Source organism: Anoplopoma fimbria, chromosome 16, assembly GCF_027596085.1.
Source record: "Anoplopoma fimbria isolate UVic2021 breed Golden Eagle Sablefish chromosome 16, Afim_UVic_2022, whole genome shotgun sequence".
NCBI lineage: Eukaryota > Metazoa > Chordata > Actinopteri > Perciformes > Anoplopomatidae > Anoplopoma > Anoplopoma fimbria.
In genome coordinates this window covers 13,599,633-13,622,217 of record NC_072464.1, presented here as the reverse complement: position 1 = coordinate 13,622,217, position 22,585 = coordinate 13,599,633, and the positions used below count along the sequence as shown (strand labels likewise).

At 39.3% G+C, this 22,585-nt stretch overlaps 1 protein-coding gene across 1 annotated transcript; it reads right to left on the bottom strand.

Annotated features, from left to right (window-relative positions):
- Positions 1 to 42: 42 nt before the first annotated feature.
- On the bottom strand, positions 43 to 21,676 carry cobll1b (cordon-bleu WH2 repeat protein-like 1b). Its single transcript, XM_054615866.1, is given in 15 exon segments — positions 43 to 534; positions 630 to 775; positions 1,631 to 2,979; positions 2,982 to 3,076; positions 3,151 to 3,243; positions 3,339 to 3,561; positions 5,478 to 5,607; positions 5,732 to 5,968; positions 6,145 to 6,239; positions 6,330 to 6,374; positions 6,519 to 6,744; positions 6,854 to 7,058; positions 8,042 to 8,230; positions 20,895 to 20,975; positions 21,207 to 21,676. Coding segments are annotated over 14 exon segments (3,123 nt in total). The 5' UTR covers positions 21,248 to 21,676; the 3' UTR covers positions 43 to 534; positions 630 to 661.
- Positions 21,677 to 22,585: the final 909 nt, after the last annotated feature.

Below are 22,585 nucleotides of genomic sequence, written 5' to 3'. Positions count from 1 at the left end.
GAGCTGAGCATATTAAGGCAAACAAAACAACAACAACCTGCATCATGTGTGCACTTTCTGAAGGCAATGACTTTAATAAAGGCAAGTGAAATGATACAAGCTCAACACTGCTTGACAGAACAACGTGTGCTGTGCACATCAGTGTACTTCTGGCTCGGTAATACTTAAATATAGATTTTATGTTTAAGTACCAAAGGTCAGACATGGTCTGTCCAACAAATCCAGTATTATTTAGATAATATATTTTCTAATAATTTATAGAATTTTCTGTTCTCACACACAACAGTTATGCATTAAATGCATGATGATCATCACACTTGATAAAACAGAAGCATTAAAATATGCAGGTCAGCGCCAGGGATATTACTTAATGACGTGCCAGAAAATAACCCAAAATACAGCAATTATTAATTATCAAAATACATAATTTACAATGTTGGAGACTACCAAAAGAGGTAAAACAAGACAGTTACTGCTTCTGTGTCATGGGATAAAGGGTTCTGCAGAACTCAAAGTAGACAGGATAAGCTCCTCCTGGAAGAAAAGAAAAATACACCGGTTCATGCATGTGTTGTGTAAACATTGTTATGATATCATATTGCAATGTTTGTGTGTAAGATTTTGCTTACAGTAGATATATTGTCAGAATATTAAGGCACTGCTATGGACTGCTCTCTCCTTCTATATGAGCAATCCCACTAAAAGATGGTGGTTCCACCGCAACCAGCTGTAGAGTGGAGCCTTGGTCACCATCCACCACTCTATTTTCACCATCCTGTGATGTTAAAGAGAGACACAATGTATGCAATTACTGAAGATTTATTGTGTCAGACAACATAAAGAAGCAAAAAAATAAGCATAAAGAAGCAAAAAAATATGCATAAAGTAGCAAACAAGACTGCATGATATTATTATGTGTATCTTATTTGTTTGTTTGCACTATCCACTCTGCTGCTGTTATCTTGCAAATTCCCCCGCTGTGGGAATAATAAAGGATTATCTTATCTCTCTTATCTTATTATAGTTACTTCTTCCGTGCAGGAATGTATGTTGGTCTATGATTCATTATTTATGTCTAGGTGTATAATGAGTAAAAGCCCACAATATTTACTGCATAATCCATTCCAAGAGTGATAGACACTGTCACATGTTTGCCATAATTTAAGATGTCATACTGGAAAATCTTATTCTATATTTCATTGGATAATAATTAATAAGTTCTTCTAACCATCGCTAAAGCTCAGATAGCGAGGGGTTACGGGGTACACCGCCTTTTTCGCTCAATCTATTCTGCTTGGAATACCTTGCAGAAATAATTTAAGAATTATTTGTTGTCTTTCAAAGTCATGATAAAGACTAAAACATGCCCAATGCTTAATTGTTAAAGGGCTTCAGAATACAGCATGAAGTTTGTATTAATCCCTGGGCTTATTCAAGTCAATAGGCTACAGGAACTTTTAGAAGGTATTCTGCTACTTATAAGATTTTATAGTGTTCATGAGAGACAAAACCAAAAACTGCCTTGCTCAGCAGTCTTCTACTCAAGCATTAATACATAAAAGTAGTCATTTGCGGCTTTCATCTTTATTTAGATATTTAAATGTAAGTTTGCTGTGCTATCACAACTCACCTTGAGCTCAGATAATCCTTCTGACTCTATGACTGATGAGCGACTACTTGTGCTTGGGGAGAAGGATGGTGTAACAGGCGAGTGCGGCGACGTTGGCCCTTGGGATATGGACCTGCTCATTCTCACAGCAGAGGACACTGCCTGGGCGAAGCGGGATGGGGTTCCTGGAGTATAGGGCCTAGGGGCTGCAAAGCTCCTTAATTTTTCCAAGCTTAACCCTATGATTGGCTCTTTAGATGGCAAACTACTTTGCCTGGTCATTCGCATGATTGCTACATTCTTATCATCCCCCTTAGGGCTCAGCTCAACATTAGCAGCCCCTGTTGTCTCCTCTTGACACTGCAAAGGAGGTGGAAGAGGAGGGGGTGGTAACTTTGCTCTCTCTGCACTTCCTTGAGCCTCCTTCTGGCCAGGCCCAGGACTGGCGCTGAGTTTCTTTTCTGCTGCTGAGGTTACATAATACCCAGGTGTTTTTTTGTGCTTTGCCAAGCGGAAAGAACCAGGCTTAGGTTTAGTTGCGGGTGGAATTTTCATCTCCTTGACCTCTGCTGGTGAACCTGCTTGAGATGCCCCATTAGCAGGGGATGCGATCTGTTCATCTGGTTTAGGTAAAGTTGTTGGTGACGTGGAATGAGTGGATTCAGGTATACTTCCATTAACAGTGTCTTGGGTAATAGTAGTGCTAGTCAGTAAGTCTTCCCTGGGTAAAGTAGAGTGCAGCTCACTTTTTTCTTTTATGACTTCAGTCTGTCCCCTCGGTTCTGTGCTCTCCTCCAGCTGAAGAGACCCAATAGTAAGTCCTGCTTCTGGAGCTTCAGGAGGCAGCTCCAATGTCAGTGCAACTTCAAAATATCTCAGCTTCTCCAGAGATTTCTGAGGCACGATAGTATACGTTGTCATCCCCACCTTGGGGATGTAGCCCCTTGTAAGCTCGTTGGAAGGCTTGGGCTTTGGCTCAGAGTTTGAGGCATAAATAGATGGTGCCTTTGTTGTGGCAGAAGCACTTGGTGTTGAGTCTTGGCATGATAAGGTCTCCGAGGTCTGGGATAAGGCATGTTTGAGATCAGGCGAGTCCACTTCCTCCGTTACAGTGGCCATATCCTTCTTTGCCGCTGATTCAAAGGCAGGAGCATCAGCTGAGGAAAGGACCTTGTCCAAGTGTTGTTGTGGAGGCACAGGTGGTGGTGGTGGTGGTGGGAAATCTGTTTGCACTTCAGCATCTTCTCCAGTGGGGCATGATGTGCTGGTGGCCACCGGGCGCTCCAACCTGTCCGTCTGCTCCTTGAGGGTTACAATGTTTTCCGTAAGAGAGGCCTGCGCTTCCGCATCCTGCATCACAGGCGGAGGGGGCTGCTGGGTACAGTGCTGCAGTCAACCTCGACACTTTGAGGTGTAGACTCTTCACAGATCGGGTGTGGGCTTACATTTTCAACTGGAGGTGGTACAGAAAATAAATACATTAGTAGGTGCAAGATATCTGTAGGACAAATGAACAATACCACTATTAAACAAGCGCAAACCCACTAGTATCGGCCTGTTCAGATGAGTCAGTGCCATCAGTTGTCCTCACATCGCTCAGAGTTACAGGATTATTCACTGTGCTCTGCAGTTGACTGTAAAAGTTAAACAAAGAGAAGGAATTCAAACCATTGCTAATATTGATGTTAAAACATATCTGAGGGGGGAGAAGAAATACTAGAGTTCGTACTTGCCATCTGAGGACAGATCACAAGACTGATCTTCCCCATTTCTCTCCACGGACATCGTGGCCAGTATCTCAGCATCTGGAGACGGGGAATGCATTGAAACATCAGCAGACGTGTTGAGGCTGCAGTCCTCTCCCTGGGTATCACTAGCAGTTGCAGACATTAGAGAAGCAGTGGTCTCCTCTTGCTCCATTATCTCCTCCAGTGTGTTAGCAGCTGCACCACCTGTAAAACATCATCATAAAGAAGTCAAGTAAAATCAATCACATTTACCATAACTGGTATTATAAGTAAAATGTTGCTAGGTGATCAGTGGTGCATCGAACATTACATTTTATTATTTTTCCAAGGACATGTGCTGGATGTAATGTTCAACCATAGTTAATATTACTTTTTTTTTTTTCTTTTTTTTTTTAATAAATGGTACGACAATCTTTCACAAAACTGGAGATTTTTTTTTTTAAAAGTCCCTTAAGTGCTTTTATGTTGTTTTTGTTGTATTTTTAGTTATTGTGTTTTTCAACAAGAAAACAAGTATATAACTGTATTTATTTCAGAGCTCATTCACAGATATTCACCCTTTCCTATAAAATAATTTTCTACTTACTAAATCATCTTTTGAGTTCTTAATTTAGCACTCAAAGGAAGCAGCACATAACAGAGTAGCAAAGAGCAAAAGGAATTTCAAGGATTTTTTCAACAAAACTGCAGCGTCTCACTGATCTCAGCCTCTGATCTCTATAGCTACTGAACAGCACCGGGCTGTCGGGGAAACAGCAGAGGAAATTATCTTTCTCTGTGAACTGAAGTGTTTGAAAAATGGGAGGGCGTAAACGGTGGTGTATACATGGAGACAGCAGTAGTAAAAAGCCTGTGATGATTGCAATTTCTATTAATGAGGTCTGGGAGATAGGGAATGCCGCTAAACAAGGGACTATGGTTAAAAAGAGTCATGAGATTTTGTGATCTTCACAGTAAAAGTAAAAATGTAAAAAACAAGAAAAAGAAAGACAGAGATATGAAAAAAACGAAAGAAGTAGAAAGTAGGCAAGAAAGAAAAATTGCTTTAGTTATGGGGTGTGGAATATATAAGACTAGTTTTTGCAATGTCTAATCAGAATACACTTGATGGAGTGAAGTGAGTTTTGTTTGTAGTGCTAAAACTAGTAGAGAAACTCCACAGACACACTAACCTGAACCGTTAATATTATAATATAACATTATATTTATATTTTTTCAGAATTCTTCTTCTGTGGATTGTCCACAGTAAGTTAAAGGATATTGTTTCTGGAATGTTATATCGATACTGTGGCAGCTGACCTTACACTCACCTCTGATGTATCAGTGTGGCGGCAGAGATGTCAAACCCTCAGCAAATACATGACTAACTGCCATCAACAGAATGTGAGAAAATAGGCTTTGTATGTTTGAACTGATACTTGTAGAAATAAAATAAAGATACAATCTAATTTTCAAGGGTGTAAGTTTTAATATTTCTACCATTTTTTTGGATATTCTTTGTTTTTGTATACAGGACGGGTGGAGCTTCCCTCAAAGGACAATTCAGTGAGGGTCAGATGTGTCTACACAATCACAGGAAAGTATTGAACAGCAAGTTAATTTTACTCAACCAGGGAAAAATACCAGGGGACTCAGAACCTACCATTATATGGAATGTGGCAAAAATGACTGCATGTTTTCACATCATACATTTGTTTGTGGTTTTGATTTTTAAAAAGTAATTTCACAGGTATCTGAATAGGAACCTTAATTTTTAAACTATATAAAGTGATCTGTGAATAACATATGTAGATAAAATGAGGTAAATAGAGACCATGCTCTAAACCCCATTTAATTCCCATGATCCATGTATCCTAAAAAATCTGTAGTAATTAAAGTGAGCCACTGTTCAATAATGACCACTAGGAGGCACAAAAGTCATACAAATTGAAGTCTCAGGCTGCAAAGTTGTATGTCTTTGCCTTTGAGGCCAAAGTACACAAGAGAAATGATCCCAGTACAGGCAATATTGTATTTTCAATGCAGCAGTGAAACAATATTAATGTATGATGAAAAAAAAAAAACATGGCCATCCTAATGAGTAGTAATAAAAATTTAAAAAAGTAAAAAAAGAGACAAACCTTGCAAACTTTCATCCAGAGGAACCGTTTCTGGGACAACAGCAATAGGGGATGTGGGGGGTGGAGGAGCTTTGCGTTTGGTTCTCTTTAATGAAGACTCTGCTGAGGACCCACGACTTAAACCCGCCATCTATGGTACATACCAAGTATTTATATCAGTAATACAATTAATGCAAGTGAACACAGATATCATTAGGCTGTCATTATACCGTAACTGTGCTGAGATGTCAGAGCTTGTGTTAATATTCACCCACCTGGTCACTGTCCAGATGGGCAGTAGGTTCAGAGTTAAGTCTCCGGCGAGGGCAGAGGTCCGAGGGGAAGCTCTGGGACACCACAATTGGGGGTGGTGGTGCACGTCTCTTCTTTGGCACATCGGTGTGTAGCGTAGGGGAGCTAAACGGAGACGAGTTGGAGCTAGGTAAGGCCATGCTGAGAGGTCGAGGCTTGCTCACAAGCACAGGAGAAGCTGGGGCACTGGCTGTCGTTGCCTTTAAAGAACAAACATCCAATCAGAACATGATAAGAGGCCTGTTCCCAAACAACAGAGTGCACGTCAACCAATGGCAAACCAAAGTCAACAAACCTCCCTCTGAACATTTAAAGTTACTTTCTGATACAGCTGTATATTTGCATAACCAGGATATAAAGAAAATTACTGCATTACCTGGTCAGATTTTTTCTTGCTTTTTCTAAACTTGCTGAAGAGTCCTTTGTTTTCTTTCTCTTTCTGATTTTTATCTTTTCCTGGAGTCACTGCTACTGAAAAAAAAGACACAGTTGTAACATAACATTGGCCAGAAATAGGACAGCTCTGTTGTTATAGACCATACAGTTTACAAAGTGAAATACCTGCATGGGTTGGTGAGGCTGGACACAAGGGTGAAGCAGGTTGTCCTGCAAAGCCAACAAGCATGAGACACAGTAAAAAAAACAAGTGAGCTGATGAGGTACAGTATGACAACCACTGATTGGTCAATATGCTGAAATCTCATGCCAAATGCAGCAAGGTTTGATTCTTTGAAATTCATTATTATTTACCTTTCGTGTCTCTTGCATAAACTTCCCTTATTGCATAATCATTTAGAGAGCTGGACAAGTCCAAAGGGGCCAGTGACTGAACATTTCTCAACAGAACGGTAGTCTCAATGTCAAATTCACATTTCTCACAGATGGCTGGTAAGTGTTCAGCCAGGGGAACTCGAGGATTAACTCGTAGTATAGTTTTCTGGGTCTGTCTGTAGTTTATCACCATCCGAACAGTTGCCTGGAGAATAAAAAAATGTGCCGCTTTGATTAAATCTGTTATCTCACAATGAACAGAAAATATTGGTGTTTACTGCGCGTGCTAACATGGTGTCATGTCTTTAATGTACCTCGGGCATCTGAGGACCTGTCTTCTTATTTTTATCCTCCCCTCTTGGTTTAAGTATGATCTTCTCCGGATCCAAGGTTCCTATGAGAGCATTGGGCTTGAGTTTGGTGTTGTTCTTGTTGGCGGTGACCAGTTCTAAGGTGTGGCTCGATGGGTTGAGGTGATACTTTGCACAAAGCGTCACTAATAGATCCATCAGGGGTTTGCTGAAAGACATGGAGGACCCAACAAAATAAATCAAAATCATTTGTTTGGCAAAAGTGGGGAGACGCATCTGAAAAATGTGACAGTTACACTATGCAAAATAGAACATTATGATCACAGCAACTTTTAAATCAAGGAAAAATATGTATGATTTGACACCATTATAGGATTAATCGACTAGTCAATGCAGCTCTTATTGTTTCGAGAAAATAAGACATAAATATAAAAGTTTAAATTTTAAAAAAGCTGTGCAGCATATGTTCGAACAATACAAAGCAAATGTGCAGTAACTTACAGTAGCAACAGTAGACGCACGGAGCTTTCCTGACACTGATAATACAGTTTAAACTCAATGCCTTAAACTTAATCCTCAAAATAAAGCGCTAACTCTGTTGTGAAGGCACTTAGAAAGGGTTTAGAGGCATAAAAAAGAAGGTAAAGAATTCAGCGCTTAATCCTTTCATATTGGATTGGTCTCAGTCATTTCTTAAGAGGCAAAGGTGCAAAGGACACCCAGGAAAGAACATTGTGAGAAAGATAATGATATCTTAAGTAAACTCTGTTGATGGAACGTCTGAGCTGTGTGAGTGAGACGACTCATAGAAGGACACACAGACCTTTTCCTAAAAACTCTACCGTGCTGGTATGTTGGGACCTTGACCTGTAAGTTGTGCAGATCTAGCTTAATATTTGAACAGTAAGATTTTTGTGTTCTTATCGCACCATAGCATGCAATCAAGAGATAAGCTTCGGAATTGGAGATGAAAAAGTGATTTAATCCTGTCTTGCATAATATTGTGAAAAGACAAAAATGAATAAAATGCATTACATTTTATTCCCGTTAAAAATATTGACTAAAACCACACATCCAACTACTCCACCCATCTGACTCAGTCTGACTGGAACTGCACTTAATGTGATGATTTAATCAGATATCATGATGATGTGTTTTTGCCCTAATTGCATGACAGTGCTCCGACTGTACCTTCCATGGACTGTGGTCATTTCTTCTACACCGTCAGGCAGAACCACAACCAGAGAGAGGTCTGTATCAATAAGGTTCTCCTTCTGGTCCATGGTTAAATGAAGGGTTCCTGGGTACCACTGGGAGAGACCTGGGGAATCCAGCTTTTTGAGTCCTGGCGGGGTTGGTGCTTTGCTTTTGGTCGACACCCTGTAGTTGGACAAGAGAGTGTATATTATTATCAGAGTTGCTTGAACATTTGTTTAAATTCACACTATTGCTATGACACAAGCGAGACAAATTAATACTTTGGAGATGACTGGGAATGTTTTTCCACTTAAAAAAAAAAAAATCATTGGAATTGTCTCTCTGCTATATCAGACAATAATCTGATTGAAAATGAAAAGTTGAGCAGAGAGCATGAAAGGAATCCTTTCTTCCTCAGGTTTTAGAGAGCAGTGAGGCTATTACATGTGGGAGCCCAAGTCCACTTTGCAAACAAGTCACAAGACAACCAAGTGGACAGATTTACTCATTGAGCCTGAAGAAATGGCTGTGAATAGACATGTGAGAGATAATACGATGCAAGATAGAGTTTCTTGAACTGTGGACTGTGTTTTTCTAGCCTATGTTTTAGTCAAATTAAATTATAGTGTAGTGTATGTTCTTTTTTTTGTAGAGGCAACACCCCAACGCTTAAGCGATCATCACTTGGTGTGCTAGGATTTCATTTTCAGTGCGACTAACTATACAATACAGGTTTCAGTTTTAAAGGGCGTTTTTGAGTGTTTGTCTTGGCTCAACATTCTTTGGAAACTGTGTCAATACAGTGTGGGAGAGTGCAGTTGTGTGAGAGTTACAAACTGACCAGGTATGCCACACAAAACCGAAATAAAAAAAACAGCCCAAGATATTTCATATAACACTGATTCATCATCATCCCAAGATTTTCTGTAAGCAGGCCATCTGTTGGACAAAGATACACAGTAAATCTGTGACGCATTTCAGATAATTACAACATTCTCGTAATGCTCCCAGGAGGTGGTGAACAATAAAAAACCTGCTGTCTGTAAACCCAAAAAAAAAAGGATTTGATTTGGACAGGGTTGTCATTATAAGATTTTAAGGCAAGCTGTAACACATTTGGTTTGTGTTACCATTCGCTTGAGATGAAAAGCTACAGATTGTATGTTAACAACGAAAGCAAACACAAGTTCACATCAAGTCAGCTAAGGTCACACTATAGTACTGCAATGTTATCAAGTTGTTCAGTGGGCCAAGGAATCAATAACCTGAGAGACATTCAAGTGTCACATCATTCAGTCTGCAGAGAGATAAAACAGGCATTTGCAGAGCCACTGCCTTGAATTATAGCCTGTAAAGTCTCTGGTGGGGGCACAAACAGAGGAATCCGAGCAATGCAAGGTCACAGGCTCCACCGAGGCACGGCTAGCAAAGGATTATTAGTCTTGCTATGGGGGCGGCTGTCCTTAAACACTGAGACTATGACATGAATGAAACACACACACACACACACACACACACACACACACGCACACAAACACACACACAGTGTTTTGAACCTTTTTTGTATCAGAATTAGATATGCTGATCATGAAGACAATATACAGTATTTGCTATACGGTATGTTATACATATTATAAACTAAAAAATTTAATTAGCACAACTTTACAAGCCATTTATCATGTGCTTTCTTGTCTCAATCATGTTTTGTGAAAAGGTATTTTTTAAAGATCAGGTATTCTGCCTGGATCAGTCCGAATCTCTGAAAAGTGTAATTTAAAGAAAATGTGTCTTGTTTGTGGCTGCCAATACAAATGTTTTGTTTTATAGAAACATGTCTAGCTTAGCATCGATGCTACACAAGACATGTTTTACAAAACATTAAATAACTTTGGAACAGTTTATGTTCCAATTAATGGCTGTAACTCACTGAGAAAAAAAGTTTTATTGGCAGCCAACTTCATATGGAGCTCTAAAGCCCCTAAATTCAACTTTTCTTTTTGGAGATTAAGGATTTTCAACAAACACAAGTTTTTTTAATTCAAATATGGAATGCTCACACCAAGGTAATGCATGATGCTGACTTTACACTGCATCAGAAAGAAAGGGTATGTCCCCTTGAATGATATGATGAATAACACTTGATACTGACTGAATGAATAAACTCAGATGTCAAGGTGTTTCTTTGTTGTAGACTTAAAAGGGTTAATGTCTTTTAGGCTAATACCATTACAGGGAACTCGTTATCATAAAATCCTGATACAACTCAAATGGGGACTTTTTCTAGTCTTAAAGGGATACTGCTAGTTTAGACATTATCTTTATCCTTTTCATGGGGACGAGTAGCTACATACTGAACCACATACATAATAATAATAATAATAATAATAATAATAATAATAATAATAATAATAATAATAATAATTTTACTTTAATTTTATATAACGCTTTTCTAGATACCCAAAGACGCTTTACATAGGGTGAAGACAAACAAAAACAAAAAAAGAACACAAAGGAGCAAACAAAACAAACAAACAGAACATTTAAAAAAAAAAAAAAAAAAAAAAAAAAAACTGGAGAAGCTGTGCGGAATGAGTCATGTAGTGGAGGGTAGGGATTAAAATTATTCTGTGGTTCTACAGTAGAGTGTGCTGTGATAAATAGCAATAACCTGGGGGATAACAAACTACCATCACACTGTTCATTACATGAGACACAGCCACAGATTTTTCTCATACATTATCGTCTGCTATTCCTAAAGTAACTACATGGCAGACTTGGAAAACCATATCTGTGTCCGAACAATGTTTACTGTTTCATCTGACAATAAGGGTCCGCCAGACAACAGGCGTCACAGTGATTTGAGAAACTGTAGGAAGAGCTGAGGCAGCAAAAGAAAAACAAACAAGCAACAAGCGGTGGGACACAACAGAAACACACTTGTTTATCGGTTCATCTTTAATTATAATAGTGCCAGTAGCCAGGATGATAAAGCCACACGATCTAGCACAGACATTAAGGAGTAAACCCAAATAATATATGTTAAACCGTTTACGTTTGTTTATTCTGTTCTGGTGTGTGAGACAGAAACCACTTTTTCTTAAAAAGTAAATCAAAAGAAACAAATGCAAAGTAAAACAAGCAAGATATTACCACTGCACACCTCTCTCCTAGGGATCCCTAGGTTGGGTTGTGCCAGCTGATCCTGAATCCAATACGTAGCCTTATCCATTAGTTTTTGTGGAAAGCCATTTCCAACATCTTAGTAACTACTAGTTATTTTCAAACAAGCGATTTAAATAATCAGGTAGTGTCTGTTAAAATTTAGGAACTGCAAAAAAGTGAAATGAAAAACTTTGCCGGTGAACATCATGATGCTACAGGGCCGGCGCTATAGCATCATGAGTTGTAACATACTGTAACCCCTAAATATAACAGTGTAAGGAGGCCAAACGATATATTAAACTACAACGACAATAATTTGCATGATATGTCTGATTTTATTTATATTGGCTGAATCGATATAGCACCTTTCTACCATACCGAACAAAAGCACTTTACAATTTGCCTCTCATTCACCCATTAATAAACCAGTGGGGGTGGAGCTGTAGCCCACTCATATCAAAGTATTTATTTGTCTTTATATTAGTGTGTGTGTGTGTGTGTGTGTGTGTGTGTGTGTGTGTGTGTGTGTGTGTGTGTGTGTGTGTGTGTGTGTGTGTGTGTGTGTGTGTGTGTCAACGTATGCTAGAGCGAGGTTGCTTGGAAGTGCTTTCTGCGTGTGTGTGCACCATGTATGTATGCGCATGTGAGTGCATGTCAGAGAGTGGGTGATGGAAATGCTCTTCCTGTATGAGTGTGTGCATACGTTGGTGTGCGTTTGTGTTGGGGGGATGGAAAAGGGGTGGGGGCTGCATATTGTATATTTGTATTTATATCTGGTTTTATGAATGTTTTTGTGTACTTCTGCTCCTCGACCACCAGAATTTCCCTATTTAGAATAATACTGTTTACATAGATACAGTGGCCAAGACTACCACCTACTTATGTAGCAGAGGTGTATGAAGCTTCTGAGCAACTTTTAGCTCATTGTTTTGGTGGTATTGCCCACAAATTTAGTGTATGGTTCGGTTTTACCGCTCTCGTCAACCCGGTTTCCAGCAGCAGCTGCTTTTGAGCAAAGACAAGACAAACTAAATCCACTGCCAATCAGACAGCAAACAAAGTTAACCAGCTGGTGAAGACAGATGATCATCTAGTAAGCAAATGTACAACATTGTTCTAAAGGATGGCTGGAGACTGACTAAGAGTTAGAAGTAAATTATGGCATTTGTATGCTGACATGTTAGCCATAACAATGTTATATGGACAGGTTTTCTTGATACATCTATTTTCAGGGCTGTCTGTATCTACCAGCTGTTTTGAAATGGATGAAATCTCGAAGGAATTTTGTTTTTCAATGTGACTGATCTGGATGATTGAAATGAAGAGTAAATGCCGCTATCTGCCTGTCATCATTTTTTACTAAATAAACATAACAGAACCTCAATACAACCTTTATACAAATTGAATTGTATAAAAACTGACCATAAACACTTGCAATCCCGACAACGGCACACAAACCCAAAACATTTAGCCCCTTGAATGGTCTAAAAAACATTAAATTGTCAGTATGATATTCATTTTATCCAACAAGATCATAGAGTAGAAGAGCAGGTAACTCTACCACTGTAATTGTGTCACTGCCACCAGAATAAGCAGCGGTGCTTTCATATTCTGATGTGATGAAAAGTAAACCTTCTGAACCCCAACTGGTCAGTTTAGAAGGGTGTAAAGAAGTAAGGAAGCGAGTGTTAGATTCAAAATATTATACAAATTACATATTGTAGGTGTGGAACCACCAAATATGACGATGAATGATGCCATTAATTCCCTGCACATATGTCATTAGACTAGCTAAAACAGAAATTCCCCCTGTGGTCTCAAGTGGGTACAAAGTCCTGATTTCATGGCTCTGGCTGTTTATTTGGCAATGGGATTGTAATCCTTTAGCACAGTTTCTAAAATGTTTCCTTTTACACAACTTTTACACATGCTCTAAAACTGAGCATTGTGAGTCTTCAAGAGAAATAAAAAAACAAGCCATGTTAAATTCGAATGGCAAATGGAAAGAAAAATACACAATAGCTGTGCCTCAGGTTCAGGGTCAGTGCAGTTTATACAGCTGTGTCATCAGTGATTTTATCAAGACACCTCGAGCAGGTGACAGACACAGACACACAGGACGGTTTGTTTGTGCCATCCAGGCCTGTGTTTTTTCAGAAGCTGAGTGAGAGGAGACGTGTTGAAGCTTGACTCTGCTGATGCCTCATTCACAGGGTTTCCCTTGGAGGTTTGACACTCACAAACAAGCCCATTCAATACCAGAGGACATGCTGACAGACGTGATCATAGACGACCAGGAAATAACAGGCCTGCTGTCACTGTGCCATTTGTTATGTTTTGTAATGAATGCAAACGAATGGAATCTAAGAAAAAAGAAGAAAAGACTCCGATATATAAGTACTGCATGCTATGATGTTATGTTGAACAGATAGTGTGGGTTTAACTGCAGCTATCAATTGATTTGTGATGTGAAAATGTGAAATGCTTCAAATTGATGTCCTGTGCTCTCGTTCACACCTGAGGAAAATGTGCAGGATAACTTGACACAGTAGATGTGGAATGCTAAAATCGGCTCGATTAGGTTATGACGAAACTTCTACTGACAAATATTAAAATGATAAAAGGAAAACATAGTGCCAGTATAATATCCAGATGCTGCTCCTTGTGAAAAAATACTTCAAATACTTTTGTGCTTATGTGGAAGACACAGAATGACAGAGTGACACAGCCAAGAGAGAAAGTTGGACGAATAGTGGAAATTCTTATCTGTCCTTTCTTAAAAGCAACCAAAGATTAAAAAAAGATAATCGTAATATCAGCAGCAGTCAACCAGCTGAAAGGAGGAATATCCAAATTCCCTACATTCCATTCCATTTTGTTCCAGCTGGTACAACTGTTAGCAGAAACATTTCAGTTGAAATCGATTTTCACCCTATCAATTTAAATCCCTTCAGGCAAATCATGGATCAAATGTAGCAGTGAGCAGGTGGGAGCAGCCCAGAGAAGAAAACCAGACCCAAGCATTGGTAGAAATTTGACTTTCCTTTGAGGTTCTGAGGAGCTGGAGGATTAGCAGAAATGCCTATTGTGGTATGTTAGCAGCTGCTTGGTAGCAGGACGGCCCCTACGGGAATAGTGGCTTCATGTATAAAGAAACAAACAAGAGGCCCTTCTGCTCAGTCACACTTTCAGACAACACCCAAAATTATTTTTAAGAAACAAGAGTAACAATTCAATGCTCCAATGACGAAACACTCACAGAACTCTACCAGCAGCAGTATACTAGTTAAAGCTGTACAGTTAAATGTACACGCTCATACATGCCCAACACACCTTCCACTTCAAGTCAAAACACATAGACTGTGAGTGGTCTGAATTGAAACGTTCGCCAACACTTTTCCAGTGAGCTCTGCTGTAATGTAAAGATGATACTTAAGACTAGTACTAGGAGGAAGAACAAGATATTTGGAGAGCAGGTGTGACGGACCTGCTTTTCCTCTAAGTTTGCCAAAATTGCCTACCATGCTCTTACCTCTTCGCCTAAGGTTGTCTCAGCTCAAATCATTGCCATGCTGCTGTGTATATCCCATGGGGTAGTCAGACGGGGTAAACTCTATCAGCACAGCTTCAAAAGGCCCACCTTTATGCTGCGCCCAAGCTGTGACATCAGAATTCTGTCCCCTCTACCGTAATCCTGTCTCACCTCTCGCTGCGTCTCTGAAAACCCTCGAGCTCACACTGTGTGTAAGCGGCACTCCCCCCGTGGTCATGAGCAGAAAGGTAAGCAGCTTTGCCTCCCTGTGCCGACATGAACCTGTGGGTGGGGCCAGTGGAGCAAGAGCGCACTGCAACACCCTGCAGCATGTGCATGTGCACTTTGGTAGCTCCGGAATTTAGACAAGAGTAAATATGCTGCATCGATCATTGTGAAATGTCTTAATCATGAATAATACTTGTTATAATGCTGGTGATGATGTGAACATCGGGGTAAAACAACAAGAGGAGTGTGATAAACTAAAGGACTTCTCCCAGTCCCCAAATGTAATCAAGTTCTTCACCTGTTTTTGCTTTTCATTACAATAAACACTGGCAACTTTTCACTACCACACCTTACTTCTACAGGACTGACTCATCCAATAATTATGCTAGAAGGCTTGTCAGTTGAGGGCAATCACAATGATAGTTATAAAACAAAGGCATGAAATAACAAATATGTCCTAACAGTAAGAAGTCCCTCACATTGGATTGTGATGATTTAACTATATTTCCTCCGGCATAAAACTTTTCACATAATTTCAGACAACATGCTTTAACTCAAAAATATTTGCACTTAACAGCTCCAGGCAGAGAAGTTTTTTTCTGATGTTGTCATTATTTAGTTAATCAACACTTTCAATCTTGAATAGCAAAGCAAAGCAAACTGTGCACGGACTGGTACGGAAGCAATAACTTTCCCCCTTCCCATTGTGAAATAAGTGCTCATTGGCAGCAGCGTTATCAGCAGCCATTCACTTTAACCTAAGAATGTGCGGGCCATTCTACAAACACCATCAACGAATACCACCAGACGATAAGGAGGTGGAGTGGTGAATGGAGATGTTAGTGTGTAGGAGCAGGACGTGGGGGGGGGGAGTGAAAGACATGGGGGGGTCCCTGAGGAAAGACAAAACACAGGGCCAGAGCTACAGCTGGTAATTTGGTGAGAGGTCACTAGCAGTAAACACAAGCTTTTTTTTTTTTTTTTTTTTTAAAAGAGGATCTGGAAAGGCCATTACTTCATAAGCAGTGTGGGATGGAAGGAGATTAGGGAGAAAAAGAGCATGGGGACCCGATGAGAACTTCCCACTTCCTTTGTGTATCGTTTATTATTGCAGGCAAAACAAAAACTTTTTCCCACAGCACAGGCCTGGTCACACTCAAACTCTCAGGGAATCCCTCACATCATTATGTTGAATTCTGACATTATTAGCTTTTCAATGCAGCATGTAATATCAGTTTGTGGGGATTCACTCAGTATTATTACTCCCTGTGGTGCCCCCTCCACGCTACATGTTGTACAGTGCCTAATACTGCAGCAGAGCCGGGGTAAGATAGTAGGTCGGCCAGCCAGTTTGGTAATGAGATTTGAGATTACATGGGCTAATCTCTCAGTTCCCTAAACAATGCCCGCAAACAGCAGATGCCATTCTACTCAGTGAACTGGGGTCCGCTATGGTACATTACCCTCACCTTATCTCAGAGCAGCTCAAATATGTTCACTCTAAACATTGCACTGAACCAAACGTATGTTTCTGCATTAAAAAAAAACATGCATGAATAATATGCACAAAAAAGATGAGGTGATAAAATCTCTGTAACTTCACCAAATGTGTGCTTTTCATAAGTGAGACCAACTTTTAGATAAAATAACTCTGTTAGACAGAAAGCTCCCCTCCCTGAGTCATAATTCTAACCATCATACTGCATCCTTTCATGTGAAAAACAATGCAGTATTGTCTGCAGTGGGGCATCTTTCAGGAGGCACATCAGCATGCTCTACCTCTTCTGATAATCACATGACCTGAAGTTTCTAAAGGAAGACTGAAACAGTGATTCTAAAACAGGCACATTTGGTATCCAATTTCATTGCTAATGGTGTAAACAGAATATTCAGTGTTGCACAAGCTGCAACTTCATTTCATGTTAATGTCACAAAGTTACACCCAGTCCCACATGACATCTCAAGGCAAGAACAACACAACAGTCCTGATCTTTCAATGTCACTGGTATTTCCTTCAACTTTCTCCATGATAAGACTAAGTGGCTTATATGAACTCGAAAAAAGTTGTATGTACTTCTGGTCCTTTATACATTATGAACTAAATTCTGAAGATCAATTGCAAATGTAACAATGAGCAGCAACACAGAGGCATGGTTCATAATGATATGCAGCTGGAATAGAAACAAAGTCACTTTATCTATTTACAAAGTAGTTCTGCTTGCTTTACTTACTGTATTAGTGTAAAAATGTGCAATTCTGATGCTAAAACTACCAGCAGTAGTATTGCCCTGCTGAGAAAGTTATTCACGTCATCCCTAGAACCTTTTTTGGTGAAAGGGATGGGCTTTAAAAGTTTTCTGACCCTCATCTTGATGTGAGCTACAGAGGCATTTCAAAATGTATGATTGAATAAGCATGCAAGATTTTAAAAATAGGATTAAGAGCACTGAATGTTACGAAAATTCTTTGTTTGATGCAATTTGCTGGTTTATTTTAAGTCTGTCGTCTCTTTTATGGGAAATTTGTATGTCTTTATGTTGTTGTTAACTTTTTACTGTTTTGTCTGTTTGCTGTATTTTTTATGCATAGTGACATCTTGACGGGGACCCCCTTTGGAAAAGAGATTTAAATGGGATTATCTTGAATAAATAAAAATAAAAATAAATAAAATGATCCTTACTGAAACTGCTGGTCACTGTTTTTTTTGTGTCATGCCTAGTTCATTAGCTTGCCATAGTGTATGTTAGGAGATGATAAGGTTTATAATATCAGCTTGTTACAAATCTGATATTATGGAAATTCAACATGGTAGTGCTATTGTATCAATACGCACAAACACCTGGGTGGTTAGAATAGCATGAACATAAGCACAGTGATAGTGCCATCTAGAGCACCATCCAAAGGTGTGCAATGTTGTATCATACCTGGCCTTTATATTGGTTTAAAGTTGGATTTATGATTTGTCAATGATTTGATAATTGCTAGACAGCTTGCCAAGGTCCTGTTAAACAGACCTGTAGTAAACTCAAACAATGCCATTCATGACTGGCTAGGCCTTTTTCTATAAATATCTTATCTCAACAAGACAAACACTGATAATGGAGGTCAAGAAAATCTAAGCAATTTGTTCATTTGTCGCATTTAACGTTTGAATGTTATTGGAGATAAGTAAAAGTTCCTATTGAGAACACACAAAGGACTAATTCATGTTGGGTCATTCTGAATGTTACACAGGCTGAGAGTGGGAGGCATCCAACTGTTATGCCCTGGAAGAGTGCGCAACAGAAACAAAGAGGGCCCAGGACTCCAGTTCAGACAGGATCTGTGTAACAGATCTATTCAAAACAGGCTGCTGTGCACAACATCAGTTATATATATATATATACATAATCATGTCTACTGTACTGATAAAAAGGGGAAAAAAACAATATCAACCAACAAAATATGGTTTATAATGTTTTATAACCCAGTGAGATGTATTCACTGGTATTTACGGTCAGTGCGTTGGCTTCAGTGTGGTAACAAAGGCCACCCATTATTCCCTGTCCCCTGGATGTTAGCCATATTGTCTGTTTTAGCCCTGTGAGGCAGAAAGCATCCATAAAACATCCCAGAATTCGAAATAAAACACCAGCTCATTTGCAGGACAAGCTTGCTGGGCATTAATGTTGATTTGTGTCTCTCTTTATTGCATCTAGTGGGTGGTTATCTTTGAAAGACATCCTTTATCTTGTTTTGCGAGCACTGAAGATCTGAGTGGGCTCTCTGTAGACTAAATTATATATTTTTCCTGTATGAAGAAAGCCTTGTTTTCATTTTGAGGAGAATACACTGCGTTTATGATTTACTGTACTTTGAGGCCTTGTGATTTGTCAATCTTGTCTTTGGTGTCACACTAGTTATTTTGAAATGTTTAGTCACAGCAAAACCAAGTGACTGTCACTATGTTTCAATTTGACATGCCCACTTCCCTCTAGAGTTTACGTTTGGCCAGCCATCACTTTTATGTGTAGACTCATGATAGCAGCTGTGCCCTTGGACTGCCTGCATATCTGGAAACAGCTGTGGGGATTCACAATACCTTAACTAAATCCACATTATGCCCTGAGGAAAGCCAGCCATGTGAGATCATGGTTTAAGGTGTGTCCAATTAGCGGGGCCAGCTTTAAGCAGCACACTGACTAGACTTCATAGGATTTACAATTATTTGTTTTGTTGATTATTTTGATTATTGCGTTGCAATTAATGAAATGAAAGCTTTTTAAAACTACTTCTCCAATGACCACAGTGAAACAGAAGCACTTAATAATTTTGTTTAGACCATATGTTAAATACTGACCCGTGTGTGTTAGAGACGTCTCTGCTTGGAGAACAGCCAGCCCAGTGATTCTAGCAGATTCAGTATTTGGATAACACATGAAGCATGGTGGTCACATGAAGTCTTCACACATGACTGCATTTGTAAAAGTGAGAAGTGACAAGTTTTAATGGCTCCAAATATAAGAAGCCACAAATAAGGCAGACAACATGTGCGTTCCCTCCACGCCCCAGCAACTTATGGAAGAGTGAGGTTTACTTTTCCAGATAATAGTCAAACCACAGAGAGATTTAGGGTGTCTGCTGCTCTCCATTGCCAAGGAGCGTGGCTGTGCTCCTAGCTTACACAATGCTTATGAAATATGATTATTAGTCACGCCAAGGGAGTGTTTTTCGGGGTTTTTTAAGTAAACTGCACATGATGATGAGCATGAATGCTATTTTTTACAAACGGGAAACTACAATATGGAGGGCAGGACTGGAAACTTTGCATATAGCTTTCATGGAATACTGGATTGGAAACTATCATATGTTAAAATTCTTCTTCTCATCTTTAATTTAAATCTCAACAGCTCTCCTCTTGATGCCAAAGGAGTGAGTGGTGACTCTGTAAAAAAGCTATGGAAACTCACTCACCCCCCTTTTGTAATGATTCCATCCACTGAAATTCAAGCAGCTGACATCATCTCTGAGTCCCTGAACCAAAACTGATTCCATCATGTCATATACTCACAGCGCTATTTAATGTGATCTTCTCTGACTATTGAACATTACGAATCAGAATTTTATAGGAAATCTGTTTCAAGCCCAATGAACACATGATTTCCACAAGAAAAACCATCAACAGGCTCATCACGAAGACAGAATGTTTTGACTGCAAAATACTTCCCATGACCTCTACATATGGCCAAGGCAATTTCTCAGTCCAAACCTTAGAGCAGGAAATGAGGAGAGTTCAAAGGTTGAAACGTCTGCAACAACTGTGACTTTGCCGAGATGTACTGAGTGAAAGGAATGCTATTCGAAAGTTGCATTATTTTACATGGGTGGCATTATTATATTTCAGTTATCGTTGTTGTTCTACTGTTTTTTTTTTTTTTTTATTGCTTATTTATAATACTTGGTTTTTTTTTATTTTCATTTTTTTTATCTTGTCTTCTTCTACTATGTCTCTTGTGTGCACGTTACTCTACGCTGCTGTAAGCCTGCAAATTTCCCCGCTGCGGGACTAATAAAGGATTATCTTATCTTATCTTATACATATATAACTTTAACAGATAGGTCAGGGGGAAAAAAGCTTGATGCCTGCTAGGTGGTATTGTGGCCAGCTCCACAGGTTGTCATAGGAGGAAGAACTTCTTGTGGCCTTTCATTGATGCACAATGAAAAAAAATCAAGGCCTTAGAAACAATTTTTATATAATATTTCACAAACAATACTTTAGAACCATGGAGGTGTGGCTCAATTAAAGATACATTCTGACTATTAATTATAAAATGTCTAGTAAAGAAAAGGCAACTGGACACACATGTTCCTAGTAGGTCTAACGGGTTTTCACCGTCACTGACAAATAAAACACAGAGTTATGACAGCTGGTAACGTACGTACCTCAGACCAGAGCACCGTGGATGGGGCTGGGATCCATGATCATCCATGACTAAACTCATTGGTTTAACAAAACCCCTCCGACTAGTCGAGACAAACAAAAGGCACAAATCATTTTAGTAACAGATCACATACTAAATGTTACAAAGGCTACTCTAACCTGCTGCTTTCAAGTGATGCAAACTGGCAAATACTAAAATATGGGCGAATCCCACATGAGGTCATCAGTTTTTCAGCCATATGAACCGTTTTTTTCCTTCTTTTCTACTGGAAATACATGCAAACGAATACACGTATTTACTGATCATTTCTTACCATGAATGTTGTTGGTTTTCGACGCAGTTGTCAACCTCCATAAGTCTTTACATAGAAATATTAGTTGAATTCCACTACAAATAGATTTTGTTTGGATAAATTATCCATTATTCCGCTCTGAAGTCCCGTTTTTTTTTTTATTGTGCGCTTTTTACGCAGACCACTCCGGTGTGGTTAAATATACCTCCCCTCTTTTTGCATTTCAAAGTCTACTGTATCTAAAGCATTCTGCTCCCGACCATCTGCCAACTTTTCTCTGCACATCCAAAACACTCCATCGCAACATTGAGCTGTAAAAGTGGGGCGTCTCTCAGATCCAGTCTACCTTCCCTCCAGGATCTCAATGAAGCGCAGGGCACAACGTTTTCCAGCCCAACTTTACATCTTGACAAGAACATTAAAAGCAACAACCCAAAACTACCTTGAAAAAAACTGCAGGCAAAACCCCTCTTTCATATAGTTTGAAATACTCTGTATTAAAACACATCACCGTCGTTGTTTTGTACTTCCTTTTATTAAACGTTATATATTGTGTACAGCGACATGGTGTGGCCGGATATGGAATCGACAATTTCTGTGTGATACAAATAATTGTGAATCATGAATATCAAAACATACAATTTACCAAAAAGAAAAACTACAATTAAAAACACATCCACGTACAATATATTCCCAAAAGTATATAGAATCATTAACATTACACTCATATGTGATTTTTTAACGTCTCAGTCCAAACCCATGGATATCAAAATGCTCCTATAATATTGTATAAGAAATGGTGTGGTTGTCATTGATGAGGTGGGTGTTCTACAAGTTAGATGGGAATTAAATAATATAATTTGCTTCTGTTTAGCCCCAAGAACATTAGTGAAGTCTGGCACTTGTGTTGGGCGATAAGACCCGGTTCACAGTTAACGTTCCAGTTTGTCTCACAAGTGTTAATAGGGCTGAGCTCAGGGCTGTGTGCAGGCCAGACAAGTTCTTCCACAGTAAACTCAATAACATATTTCTTTATGGACCTTGCTTTGTGCACAGGGGCATCATCATGTTGACAGAGGGAAGCCAGTCAGTTTTTTGTGGGCTGCCTTGATCAGAAAACATGTTCAACAAGCCATTCAGATTTGGCTGCCTTTCTATGTCACATGCCATTCATGCCATAAGTCACAGCTTGAAAAGGCAGGCACTAGAACAGAGTATTTCTGACAGAGGTTGAACACAGGGATATTCAGATAGATAGTATGAGAAAAAAAGTGTTTTTCAACATTAAAGTGTGTAATCATGTTCCAGTAGAAAACAAAAATACAAGTATGAACCTGAAAATGAACATGATATGTGCGTTTTAAGACAGCCCAAACCATGAATAAAAAACACTCCAGATC